The 12,202-nt window shown below is 50.7% G+C and overlaps 1 protein-coding gene across 1 annotated transcript in view; it reads left to right on the top strand.

Moving 5' to 3' along the window:
- Window positions 1-12,202, top strand: part of SSH1 (slingshot protein phosphatase 1) — a 34,878-nt gene that overhangs the window by 4,557 nt on the left and 18,119 nt on the right. The window contains exon 2 of the mRNA XM_058037080.1: window positions 73-113. Coding sequence (XP_057893063.1) covers window positions 73-113 — 41 coding nt within the window. The remainder of the gene's footprint in view (window positions 1-72; window positions 114-12,202) is intronic.

Here is a 12,202-nt window from a genome sequence, read left to right as displayed (position 1 = left end):
TTGGTGCAGAGATTTTATTTATTTTATTTAAAATAACCAACCTGTAACTCTTGTGTCCTTTCCTCCCCTCAGGCAGAGGCTGGCAGTGATGAAGAGCGTAGACTGAATGTGAGGTAAGCTGAACTTTTGGGCTCTAAGTTTGCACTGTTGTTAATTGTCTGCCCAGCGTCTGAGTCCTGACTCTGCAGAGATCCCCTTGCCTAGAAGATCCCCTCCAGGTGTTTTTGCAGAGAGCTGAGCCTGGGGATGCTCTCTGCCTCATCAGTTTTAAGATGAGCATTGAACAAGATGAAAGAATAAAAGAGTTTGTGATCCTTTTTTCCCCTCCTGAGAAGACCCTGGAAAATTCCTGGTCAGCTCTGGCCACAGCACTTTGGTGTTATCACAGCATCTCTGGCTCTGCTGCTGCTCCCTGAGGCTGGGGCTCCACTCAGGAAGGGGCTCTGCTCCCAGGGTGGGGAGAGGAGAACTCTGCTCATTCCTGGCTGTTATCTACCAGGAATTTGCCTCCTTGGGGTCGTGCAGAGCCACTGTGTTCATGTGAGGGTAAGAAAGGGCTGAGCTGTCCTGCCAGAGAAGAGAGAGGCTCCTCTTGCTGACATTGTGCAGATCTAAAGTGGTGACACAAGCTCATGTGCCAGGGCCCTGGCTAATGGGCTCTGAGTAATGCTGTGGATGGCTCACTCCAAGCCTGGCTCTTGCAGGCAGCTCTTCTAACCTGCAAACCACAGCCCAGGGGAGCAGGGAAAGGCACAGCAGTCACTTCTCAGTCTCTTCTCCTTGTCCCTCCTTCCTGCTTTCCTTATCCTGGCTTCAGGAAAAGCAAAGCAAGTGAAGTCAGAGAGCAGAAAGCAGGGCAGCTCATGGACAGAGGAGGAAATTGTTGGAGTTTTTTATTTCTGAGTTTTGGGATGGTGTCTCCTGGCTGCAGCCTGCCTGGGAGGCCTGGAATTCCCTGGCTGTCCTGTGTGCACACACAGAAGTGCTGTGTGTCTGCTCTGTGTGCTCTCCTGTGTGTATGAGCATTTCGTGGCTGTCTGTAATGCCATTTGAGAGCTGACCCTGTGGGGAATGGATTTTGTATTGATGAAATCAAAATTCAGGGTTCCTTGTTCTGCTCCTTGTACAATGCAAGGCCCAGCAGGAGCATGAACAGCCACAGAACCTTAATTCTTGTGCTTTTCCCCATGTGGTATTAAACAGTTACATGTAACCAAGCAGGATGGCAGCCTCCTCCTTTGGATATACAGTTCTGTGCTGAAAGAGAAAATACAACTTTATCCTCTTCCCTCAAATGTTGTCACTGTACAAACAAATCCTGGTGAGACACCTTGGGTCTGCCTGTCATCCACCCCTGACCAGAGCCACCAGGAGTGTGGATGCACTTAGAGCAGGCTTAAAGGCTGCTGCTTTTCTCCTGGCTGTTGAACAAAGCTGCAGCCCTGACGTTGGACACTGAGATCCCATGAGCTTCCCCTGTCCTTCAGTCTCCTGGGGCTGCTCTTCCGTATACGATTGTCAGGATAAGAATCTGGTAATTAAATAGCCAGACAGAGCTGGAGAATCAGATGGCTCTCATGCACAGCCTCTGCTGTCCTCAGGGGGAAACACTGCCAAGAGCTGCAGCAAATATGCAGACATAACTCAGATGATGAATGGAGCTCCTGTTGGTTTGGTGGGTTTATCCTGTCCCCTTCCCTGCCCTGCTTCGACCTGCTGAGACTCTGCCCGGTGCCCAGGGGGTGGCAGAGTTGTTCAACTTCATTGTGCTCTGAAAAATCCCTGCAGCATGGGCTGTGCTGGTGTTTGTGCCTCCTTCAGTCCTGGTCTAGCCTTGGTGACAGCTGGGCTTTGTCACACGTGCCCTGAGCATGAGGGTCAGCAGTCCAGCCCCTGGCTCTGCAGACTTTGGAGATCTAAGGCTGAAGGGAAAGGAAGGATTGTTGGAAACACATCCCCAGCATGCTGCCAGCTCAAGCTGTGTTTCATCAGTGCAGGATGGCTGTGCTAGTACACATTTCTGACATCATGTATTCATCTGCCTGCTGAACAATTATTTTTGTTCATTCCAAAACATTCTGGGATTTTCATTTGAGGTTGCATAGTTGGATCTGGCTCCTTGAGCCATCTGATTGTTTTCTTGGAGGAACAGGTCTGTATCATGGTGTTGCACCCAGCCATGTCTTGCTGCTCCCTGGTCATCCTTCCTTATGGTTTCTGTCATTCCAAAATGCTTTTCTTTCTCCCTGGAACAGCTTCTACCCCAGAACAGACCAAGGGGACATGCTCTAGCTTCAAAGATATTGCTGCTGTCCACATTTTCTTAGGCATTAATCTGCTTTTAGCTCTGTTACCAAAAACTTTGTGGAAGCTTTGGCAATGTAACATCCACACCGCTCCCACCAGGCAGCCAGGAGTTTGTATTGCTCCCTGAGGGTAAAGACTGAGAGCAGAAGGAAAAATAAGAGATCTGAGAGCCCTGTTGGGCTCAGTGGAGCCAGGAGCTGCACGTCTGAGCTGTGTTACCAGTGTCTGCTCAAACCTTCCCTCCTGGAGAACCATCAGGGAGATGCTGTGGCTTGGTCCCTTTTTTTCCCCTACTGGTGCAGTGCACCCACAGCTCACCCAAACCTTTGTAAAACTGCTGTCAGGGCTGGGCCAAGCCCATGGCAGGATGTGTTAGCCCAGGCTTGAACACAGCCCTGAGTTCTCTGAGATCGAGTTCCGTGCGAGCCTCGTGCCTGTGGCCTTATCTCAGCCCCAGATCCTGCTCTCCAGAGCAAACCCTGAGGAGATGCTATCAAGGAGGAGGCAGAGCAGAGCCCAGCTCTTTCCCAGCTGCCTGCTGTGCAGTTTTTCCTTTTTGCTGTGACCCAGCTGATTCTCAGTCCTGGCCGTGTGCTGGCTCTGTCACAGCTAGGCAGAGGAGTTGTTGTACAACCCAGATCGCTCTGTGAGTGTTGGCTGATTCTCAGATGTGGTTGGCAAACACAGCAAGATAATCACTGGTTTTAATTACAAATATAAATAGGTTTGTTTAGCCAGTCATTCTGTAATCTTTGCCATTATTGGCTTTTCAATCACAGCCTGAATGCAGGGCTGGGTGAGTGTTTTCAGGCACCTTCTGCAGAGATAGAGGCTGAACCACTGCAGAAGGCCTGGAAGTTGGTTATCTCCAGGCTCTGATCAAGCCTGAAGGTGGTTATGGAAAGAATTGTTCTTGTCTGGCTCATCTAAACCAAATTTTAAGAGCAGCTGTGGGAGGTAGAGGTTTTCAGGGTAGGGCTTGTGTGTATTTGCAGATCGGTGATCAACAGGAGGAGTCATTGGTGCAGACAAACTCTTAACAGAGCAACTGCAGGTTTAGATTGGCTATCAGGGAAAATTCCTTCATGGAAGGAGTTGTCAAGCATTGGAACAGGTTTCCCAGGTCAGTGATGGACTCCTCATCCCTGGAGGAATTGAAAAGCTGCATGGATATGGCACTTGGGACCATGGTTTAGTGGTGGCCTTGGCAGAGCTGCAGGAACAGCAGGACTTGATCTTGGAAGTCTTTTCCAACTTAAATAATTCCATGATCACCCCTCTGGCACATACCACAGGACACCATTGTATCTTACTTACATCCTATATGTTTTATACATTTGATTTACATTTAATGTCTATTATATTTTAGTGCACCAAAATGATCTTTTCATGCACCAGAATGATCTTTTAGTGCACCTTGATCCTTAATTTCTTTAGGGATTTAGGAGCATGTTTTGCTGGAGCAGCACTGAGTGAACCCTTGTACCCACAGCCACGTCCACGGTGCCGGGCAGGCGCTCAGGGCAGGGGGAGCAGCTGCCTTGAGGATTTATTTGTGGGGACAGCAGCTCATTACAGCCTCGACAAGCCCTGCTGGCTGCAGACTGATCGTGTCCCGGGGAGCTGGTGGGAGATCTCGGGGCAGAAGTTGCTGACTTCATGAAGTGTTCAAAACAGGACGCTGAATCACATCCTGGCCGGCGGCAGCATCCTGCCTTAGCGTGCTCCGTACAATGGGGAGGCCCCGGCCCAGCCCCCGGCCCTCGGGGGCGCTCAGCCCGGAGGTGTGGCCCTGGAGGCTCGGGAAGGTGTAATTAGACCTTCACATTTTGTGGTGGGCTGTGTGTGGATGTTCAAAGGCCACAGAGCCGGGGAAACTTCACTGATTTGAGACTTATTTAAGATCTGGCCTTTCCAGGAAACTGTTGCTGACTTGGAATTGAGCAATATGAGGAGTTTACTTGGATGGAGGTAGAGCAACAGCCGGAGAGCTGCCAATTTGAAGATGTGATGATCAGACTCTTTTGGAATTGTATCTAAATCTTTTTGGGTTTTTTTTTTTCTTCCATGGAACCTCAGCAGTTTGGCAGAACCCAAACCATGAGGCCCTATTGTCAGAGGTGCTGGCTGTGCACTGAGCACTTGTTCCTGTAAAAGGCCAGTGTGGTCACTGTTTATTTAGGTGTTAGAGCTGGGTCAGAACAATATTTTGGTTTCAAATGCCTCTAGATTTTAAATATCTTAATCTTTGATAATTGTCTGCCAAGATCTGTGAGTCAGGCATTTCTCATACAAATCAGAGCTCTGCTCTGCCTGGCAAATACTCCTAAGATGTTTTTGGAATGGGGAAAGGACATAACACCTTCCCAGGCCTGGTTTTAGTTCTAATGAAGAGTGTTGAGATTATTTCCTGATTTTTTTCCCAAACATTTACACATCCCTTTGCAGCATTTAATCCCTGATGCAGAATCACTTTACCACTGTACAAAAATAAGCCCAGATTCAAACAGATTAGGGTGCACTGCACATCCATCAGTTGTTTAGGTTTATCTGCGATCAGGACTCTCCTCTGCAGGGCTTGTCTTCCCCCTCTGAAAATTTTAGTTCCTTGCTGCAAGAACTGCTGGTGAAGGAAACTTCATATCAGGGACCAAGTCAGCCAGAAATGCAGGGCATGGGACAAAACGTCCCGTTCAGATTTCCCAAAAAGCTGCCAGGTTCTGTGTTTGTTCTGTCTGCCATCCAAATGGTCACATCCAACCATGTCCAACACTTGCATCCCAGTGGAGACTGCTGCCCATGGCTTGGCATCTCCCTCCCAGCCCTGCAAAACATCCTGACCTCCAGCTGTCTGCTTCCCTCTGCAGCACCATCCTGCCTGGAAATGTGGATTGGATGGGGAAAAGAAGGATGGTCTTGGGGTTTTTACCACCACTTGTCCATTGTGAGTGAGCTTTGCCCCTGCCTGGCACTCTCCAGATTTTGGGAGTGCTGGCTGTGTACCCTCAGGGGCTGCAGTCCAGTCAAACACTCGAGGAGTCAGGGCTGAGCCAGAACTTCTCTCACTCTGCTCTCGCCGCGCGTGATCCGCCTGGATTTATTTTGTTTTGTTTTTTCCACATTACCAATGTGTCAAGTACTCCCTGGTCTCTGCTGCCTTTTTTGGAGCCGTTCTGCAAGCTGGCAGCTCAGCTGGTTTTTGGGTTGCTGTGCCACCAAGATTCCCAGCCGTGTTTCTGATGCCATTGTCTGTGTCCTGGCTGACCTTCACTCACACCGCTCAGGAGCTGCTCCCTTAATCCTTCAAGCTGTTCCTCACCTGCCTTTTCTTTCCCAGGAGTGCCCTTGGAGAGTTTCCACTTGTTTCTCTGGGAGACACTGAGTGGGTGAAGAGGGGTGACTTAATAAAATAGTTCCAAGGATTAGAACAATGGGCTGACAGGAGGAATGCAGGAGGATGGGCCCGTGTGCTGACAGCTCGGCTGAGGAGGAGGACAGGAGCAGGATCAGCTCCTGCCAGGAGCGTGGGTAGAGCTCTGCCTCTGGTGTGCCCTCCATGGTGGGCACCATCCCACCTCTCCTTCAGCTCAGACACTGCTCTGGGACAGCTCCAGGCCTTACCTGTGGTCATGGAGCAGCAATGGCAGGAACGTGGCAGCACCCAGAACAGTGACTTGTAGGAAAACACAGGGAGCCAGTGTTTTGGGGATAGACCATCAGGGAAATCCATGTTGTTGCTGATGCTGATCTCTGTGTATTCCCCTGTGCCAGCTGCTGCTTTTCCAAGCCTTGTTCTCCAAGTCCATGACTCCAGGTGAGGGTGAGCTGCTGTGTGGAGCAGCTCTGCCCAGCCCTCCCCTGGGTTGGCACAGCGGGCTGGGGACAGCCCAGGGCGTGCACTGGGGACCCCAGTGCTGAGGAGCTCTGTAGGGTCAATACTCCTTTTCCTAGCAGCTCGTGCAGGCTGAGCTTTGGAGAGGATCTGGCCTGGCCTCCTGAGACAGTGACTGTCACCAAATGCCATCGTGTTCCAGTGGGAATCTCAGAAATGCTCCTTGGGATTCAGAGCGAGTTCCAAGCCCGTGGCGTCGCTGGGTGATGCTGGGATCAGCCTCGTGCCTTTTTGAACTCTGCCATTAATGGGATGAGCAGAAAGGATTTCTTTTTCCTTGTGAAACAATCTCTTATTTTATTTGGCTTTCCACCATGCAAGTCCTAGGGATTCCTAGAATTTTCTCATTCCTGGCTCTTTGGGAGCAGTTCTGTCAATTTACTTTGCGCAAGCCTGCTGGAATGGGGAGTGATCCATGATCCTGCTCCTTTGTTTGTTTCCCTCTTCCTGCCCTTTCTCTTGGAGGGTTTATCCCAGCTCCTCCTGGGCTCTCTGCAGGCACAGCCTGGATGCTGGGGCTGCCCCCAGGGTGGGACACTCAGAGCTGAGCTGGTTCTGCTCTGTGCAGATCTGGATCTGTGCTGATCGCTGCTCCAGCCCAGTGCATCCCCGGAGTGGCTGCAGGGACATCATCAGCAGTCTGTTTCTGTTGGGAAATTGGCTTTTGTGGGCTTCATGATTGATTTCGTTTTTGTCTTTTTGCCCTTTGTGCCAGAGGAGGGTTTGTGTGTGAATGGCCTGCAGTGTGTGCAGCCCTGTCAGCATTCCTGCCCACGGTCCCCACGCCTCCGAGCCCAGCAATGCACACTCACACTGCCCTTGCTCCCTGCTCTGCTGACAGCAGCAAAGCCTGGTGAGTTTTTTGGTCTCCCCAGCATCTCACTTCCTTCACAATAGATGGGAGAGATGCTTGCTCCTGCAGGGAGGCTTTACAACCAACACCCCCAGCTGCAGCTTCTGCCTGCCCCCTTCCTGGCACAAAGATGCCCTGGCTGTGTCCGAGGAAGGGGAGATGTTCTCCTTGAGAACCTGCAGCCCACATTTTGCTTTTCTGCTGGGGGTGACTTGTCTCCAACTCAGGAGGTCAGGGAGTGATGACTTTGGGTGTGGAAGTCATGGGTATGGAAAGAGCTTTCCTGCCTTGCATTTCTGGTAGTAAAAACACCTTAGTCCAAGTGGTTCTGAGCAGATCTCTGACCTTGCCAGAGAGCCCTTGCAGGAGCCCTTGTTTTGGGCTCCTGCAGTCCTGACCACAGGTCAGTTTGTCAGCATTTCCCAAATCCTACACGTGTGCAATAGCGCTTTGGTGTCTTTGTTCTAAACCATCTTTGCAGTGTTGGAACTGGGCTTTTCCTGGGGAGCACACTGCTCCTGTGGCAGCCCTGCTTCATGTGGGGCTGAGCTGGGATGCCTGTGCTGATATTCCCACCAGTGTTTGTCACTTTAATCTCTGTGTGACACGGAGCAAAGGCCACTTGGGCACACTCCACTGAGAGCAGGAGAAGGGACTTGCTGCTGCTGCTGCTGGAGTTCCTGGGGGTGTGCAGTGCCCTGGGAATGAGCAGCTCTGAGGTCCCTTTTTCCCCTCTGCTGTTTTGTGCTGCTCAGGCCCCTTCCAAAGGCCCCTGTGGTGGTCAGGAAGTGTTATCAGATGTGCCTCTATCAGCCCTGAGCCAGCAGTGCCTCTGCTTTAACCATCGGCTGTTTTGGGGAGCAGGGGCCACACAGCTGCTCTCAACTCTTCCTGTTTCTCTCCTTTCTCTTTGATGTGCCACTTCCCAGCTTGGGTTGTGCTGCTGTTGTGGCTGTGGGACAATGCCAGTCCCCTCTGCTGGCTGCAGTGTCCTGCCTGAAATCCACACTCTGGAATGGGAGGCTCTGGCTGGGCTGTGGGAGCATCCAGCAGGGCTGGCTCACCCTTCTCCAGGGCTGCTTTTTGTTCTTTCTCAGTTGCCTTGAGGTGGCCAAGCTTTTTTCCAGACCAGGCAGCAAAAGAGGGAAGAAAAAAGGGTGAAAAAAATCAGTTCTCTTCCTCCTTATCAACAGGGCTGTAGAAAGGGAAGTGTGTTCCATTCTGTGGTGCTCACAAGTCCTGTTTTTCCCTCACCTTATCAGTCTGGAAATGTTTTGAGTAGAAGATGCCATGAAACCCAAAAAACTGGGAGGCATTACCGTGTTTGCCTTTGTAAAATCATGACCAATTTTGAGAGAAGTGAATGTTCCTTTTCTTGTAGGGGTTTGGGGTTTTTTTCTTCCTTAAACACAGACCTGGTTGCAGGAGGCTGCTCACTCATCTCAGGCTTGCCAGGAAAAGTGGTTTTCTCTTTTCTGACTCTGTCTGTGGATCTTTATTTTCATATGAGTTCTGTAAAGATGTGTTAATAGAGTGTTTTCTTGTGTCCTGCAAGATGATTATTTTTTGTGTGAGATTCCCCATTAAAACACGGAACTCAGGCACATGAGGATTGCTCCTGGGACACCTCACAGCTGGAGCCACGATGGCAAAGCAAACTGCCTGGGGAAAACTGTTGTGGGACTGGCATCTGGCTGCCCAGGAGCATGAGCAGCTCTGTCTCTTTTCCCAAAATCCCGTGTTTTTCAGGGATTGCTTTGTGGCATTCCTGGCCCCGGGGGGTGGCAGTTTGTACCGCCGAGGAGGCGCTGCCTATTGTGTTCCTCAGCTACTCGAAATGGGGCTGATGTGTGTTGCAGCCACGCTCCTCTGGAGCTTTCCCAAAGGGGAAGAAATATTTCCTTTTCAAGTTGAGCAGCACGGAGCCAAGGGATGGAGCAACAGCCTCTGGAGCCGGGCTGTGGCCATGAGCGCCCTGTCCTTGCCAGCCTCTGGGGGTGTCACTGTCTGTACCCTCCTCCTGGCATTTCCCAGGTGTTGGAAGTGTTGGTTTTTCCCTCTTTTGGGGTAATAATTTCCTGTGTTTGGTGAGCTGAGGTCAAGGAGTGGGAGGAGAGCTGGTCTGCAGCTGTGCTGGAGCATCAGGGTCCTGGGGCTGTGAGTGGGCTCTGTGTTTATTCGAGAGCCTGAAGCGACTCCTTGTAGAGAAGTTTGGTCAGGATTCCTGGAAGGGCACGCAGGGATCGGGTGGTTTCTGTGGTGTGTGCCAGTCAAACTGGGAATGCACAGAGAGCTCCTCATCCCCTGCTCAGGCTGGTGGGACCAGAGTGGCCTTGTGGTGTGTGCCTGCAGAAAGAACTGGGGTTTGTAAGGCACAAATATTCAGGGAATTCAGTGCTCCCCATCCCCGAGCACCTGAGAGACTCCTTGTCCAGGAATGGCTCTGAAAACCCAACGGGGGAGCTGTGCACTGAGGGAAGAACCATTTAAATTTCCTTTGCTTTCACTGTGAAGGAACAGCCCATAGGATGCTTTTCCCCTAGTCTGTCCCTCGCAGGGATTATGGACTTCCAGCCAGGGGCTGTGTGGGTGCTGATAGGAGCCTCTGGAGCACGAGGGGGGAAGCAAACAAACAAACAAGTCTGGAGGAGGGAAACGATTAGCCGAGCCTCAGCTGGTTGTTTCCCCTCTTGAATGGCTCTCTTTCATCAGGATGTGTTGGGACAAGTGCTTTTTCAAGGCAGGATATCAGTGGAAGACACAGTGTTCCCTAAAAGCCATCCAGCTCCCGGGGAGCATCGGCAGCCGCGATTCCTCTGCTGCTCTGCTCCTCTGACCTTTTCTTTGCCTTCTGCTGGTTTTTTTTTTTTATGGGTTTAGAAGCAAAAGGATGTGAGTTTTCCAGCTGGTTATGAATCTCTTCGATTTTGCTGACTTCTGTCTGACGCTGGGGCCACCACGATGCTGCCGCCGTGCAAAGAGAACCAGCCCGAATTAGTATGTATGGCTTGTGCTTCGGGGCATCTGTCACCCCTGCCGAGGGGATGTTCTTCAATGCCAGCATTTGGGTGCTCTTTAGGAGTTTTGTTTTTTTTTTAATGCTCGGAGTTTTAGTTGCTTACTGGGATTGCAGGGTTTAAAGGGGAGTTGTGCCTTGTGTTTCTCACCGAGCTGTGCCCACAGCAGTTGTGAGGAGTGGCAGAGCGCAGGCAGTTCCCCGAGCGGAGATAAGGGCCGGGCTCGGGTAACGCTGTTGTTACAATGTGGTGTAAAGTGTGAGCAGAGAGGCGTTTGGGTGTGTTCCGTGTGGCTGGCACCGTGCTGGGCACACGGAAACCGGAGCTGGTGCGGAGATGGGCAGTGCTGGGGGCACGGGAGGGTTTGTGCAGGGAGGAACGGGGATTTCAGTGGCAATGCAAACCTTGCTCTCAGCAGGCTCCTGGCTTTGCTTTCTGGGTCATTTCCACGCACGTGGAAACACGGCAACAAAAATTTTGCTCTGTGAGTTGTCATATTCCTGGACCACTCACTGCTCCAGCAGCACAGCTTTCCCTTTTGCCTGCAACTGGGAATATTCTGCTTTATTGTCACAGATTTCCTGACTGCAGGAGAGGAGAACATCTGTCAAGATGTATCATCAGAGCAGATCCTGATAACTTTGGGAAGGAGCTCTGCTTTTTCCAAGGTTTTTCCTGCTGTAGAAATCCTAGTCAGTACTTTGAGATCAAAGATCCTTTAGGGTAAAACACTGGAGTAAAATACCCTATTTCAAGATATTTTTTTTTGCTTTCCTAAAGGAAATTTCCCCCAAATTCTCAGGGTGGGAATGCTGTGAATTATCTCCTGGTGCATGATCTAAGCATTCCCTGCCTCTTGTGAGTGCTGAATATCCCATACATTGTGTGGGGGTCGCTGCTGTGTGTCACTTCTGGCCTTTTTTAACGCTTTCCTGTGAGGTCTGGGGTGAGAAGGAAGCAAGGCTCTTCCTGGCTGGCTCTGGAAGGAGCCACATTCCCATTTGTTCCCATTTGGTTATCCCGAGCCAGGCTGAGCTTGGATCCTGCTCAGTCCCAGCCAGTGAGGTGAGGGGGGAGTGCTGGAATCCTGTGGGAATGGAAGTGGAGAATTGTTGGGATGAGAGTGTGCTTCTCCTGCTCTGTTTTATTGATCTCGTGGAGCCTGAAGTTCAGGCAAAAATTTTAGTTCACTTTTTAAAAAGTGAACTCAAAATTCGAGAAATCTCGAGTTTAAACCTGATCCAGATTTTTTCTGGGGAATTCTTGAAATTCAGTTGAAACAGGAGGAAGCTTTTCCTGGGAATCTGGGCTGTGTTCTTAAGAGATTAGAAAATCTGAAACGATGTGAATTTCATGTCTGTCCTCACAAAAATGCTGAGATAGAACAGAGCATTGGGAGCATTACCACTCACTCCTGCCCCAAGGCAAAGACCATGGGTAAAATATGGAAGAGATGGGTGCTGGGAGCAGTGACTCCAGTGGGAGATGAGTGCTGGGAGCAGTGACTCCAGTGGGAGATGAGTGCTGGGAGCAGTGACTCCAGTGGGATCAGTTGCTGCAGCATAAGGAGCTCCTGTGTAGCCCAGTCTCATAATGGATATTTCTGTTTAGTGGATGCAGACAGTGATTAATGGTGAGCATGGGGTGCTGGAAAATTGGGCTTTGGAGCAACAGATGGCTCTTGTGCAGTTTGAGGAGCAGAGCAAACACATCCCAGGCAATTCCTGTGCAGCTGAAAAGTGCCTCAGGAGACAGGGGTTTCCAGCCATGTGGGAAATGCAACTTCCCTGCTTCTGGCCAAAGCTGCTTCTGAAGGATTTCTGAGGTTCTCATGTGATACCTGACTGTGCCGGTGCTGTTCTGCCTTCTCTCCTTTATTCTCCAGCCCTGGGTGTCATTTCCCTCTGGAAATGTCACTGTGTTTGCCCAGACTCTGTCCCAGGATGCTGATCCAGCCACAGCAGAGCCAAACCTCTGCCCCTGTGCTGGCTGTTTTCCCTTGAGGGTGCAGAGCTGTGTCTTTTCCCTTGGGATGTGCAGGTTCCACCTCCCTTCCCCTTTAAATCTCCACAGTTGCAGGTTCTTGTTTTTGCATTCCAGAGAAATGTCAAGAACTGCAATCAGCAGGAAGTG

This window comes from Melospiza georgiana, chromosome 18 (genome assembly GCF_028018845.1).
Source record: "Melospiza georgiana isolate bMelGeo1 chromosome 18, bMelGeo1.pri, whole genome shotgun sequence".
NCBI lineage: Eukaryota > Metazoa > Chordata > Aves > Passeriformes > Passerellidae > Melospiza > Melospiza georgiana.
This window is presented reverse-complemented; position numbering and strand designations above follow the sequence as displayed.